This window comes from Myotis davidii, unplaced genomic scaffold (assembly GCF_000327345.1).
Source record: "Myotis davidii unplaced genomic scaffold, ASM32734v1 scaffold1180, whole genome shotgun sequence".
Classification (NCBI taxonomy): domain Eukaryota; kingdom Metazoa; phylum Chordata; class Mammalia; order Chiroptera; family Vespertilionidae; genus Myotis; species Myotis davidii.
Window position 1 is genome coordinate 1,562 of NW_006292591.1, and position 814 is coordinate 2,375.

Consider the following 814-nt stretch of genomic DNA (forward strand, 5'->3'; position numbering starts at 1 on the left):
CAAGGCTGTCCCCAAAGACAATGGAGCTGATGACATTGGAGACAGTTCGGCTCAGGAAAAAGGTGGGATCGATGAAGGCACCTGAGGGGGAGAGGAGGGGAGATAGAAGGGATTTGGGGGAGAATCAATTTGCCGATGGAATGCCAGTCTGAGAATTTGAGGAACGCCTTCCCCCAACCTAGTTCCCTTCCCAGGCCAGGACAGCGTTTTCCTCCTCTGTTCTCTGGGGTGCCAAGCTCACCGCACGTGCCCCGAAAGGCCTCGAGCAGGAAGCCGGCCTCCTCCTGGATGCGCTCCTCGATGCCACGCTTGCCCACGCCGAAGTCCCGCAGCGTGCTGATGGAGAAGCGCCTGAGTTGCTTGGCGCACTCCCCGTTGCTGAATGCCACCCCTGGGGAGGGAATGTAGGAATGACCAGTGGCCAGAGAGGGGCAGGGTCAGAGGGAGGTGGGGGAAGAGGGAGAGAGAGGGAGAGAGACGAGAGAGAGAGAGAGAGAGAGAGAGAGAGAGAGAGAGAGAAAGAGAGAGAGAGAGAAATACAGAAAGAGAAAGAGACCAAGTTGGAAGAAAATTAGAAGAAAGGGGCAACACGGATGTACAGAGAATCAGAGACACTCACATAAAGAGAAAGAGGCAGGAGGGACGGAGGGGAAGTGAGATATGTGGAGTTCTGGGAAGTGGGAGTAAAAATGGAGAAGGATTCTAAGACTGAGATGGAGAAGAGAGAAAAACATATACAGAGAAGCAGAGAGGGCCTCGAAGAGAGAAGAGGCTTTTACCAGGAGGTGGAGGCATGGAGATTGTGAAGCAGATT

General features: G+C 53.9%; 1 protein-coding gene across 1 annotated transcript in view; it reads right to left on the minus strand.

The window, feature by feature from the left end:
• Positions 1-6: 6 nt before the first annotated feature.
• The window catches only part of LOC102772208 (cytochrome P450 2A13-like), a gene marked incomplete at its 3' end in the record, with an annotated part of 2,059 nt that continues 1,251 nt past the window's right edge, over positions 7-814 (minus strand). Inside the window, exons 3-4 of the mRNA XM_006766045.2 lie at positions 242-391; positions 7-81 (exon numbers count right to left, since the gene is read on the minus strand). Of these exons, the coding sequence (XP_006766108.1) occupies positions 7-81; positions 242-391 (225 nt within the window). The remainder of the gene's footprint in view (positions 82-241; positions 392-814) is intronic.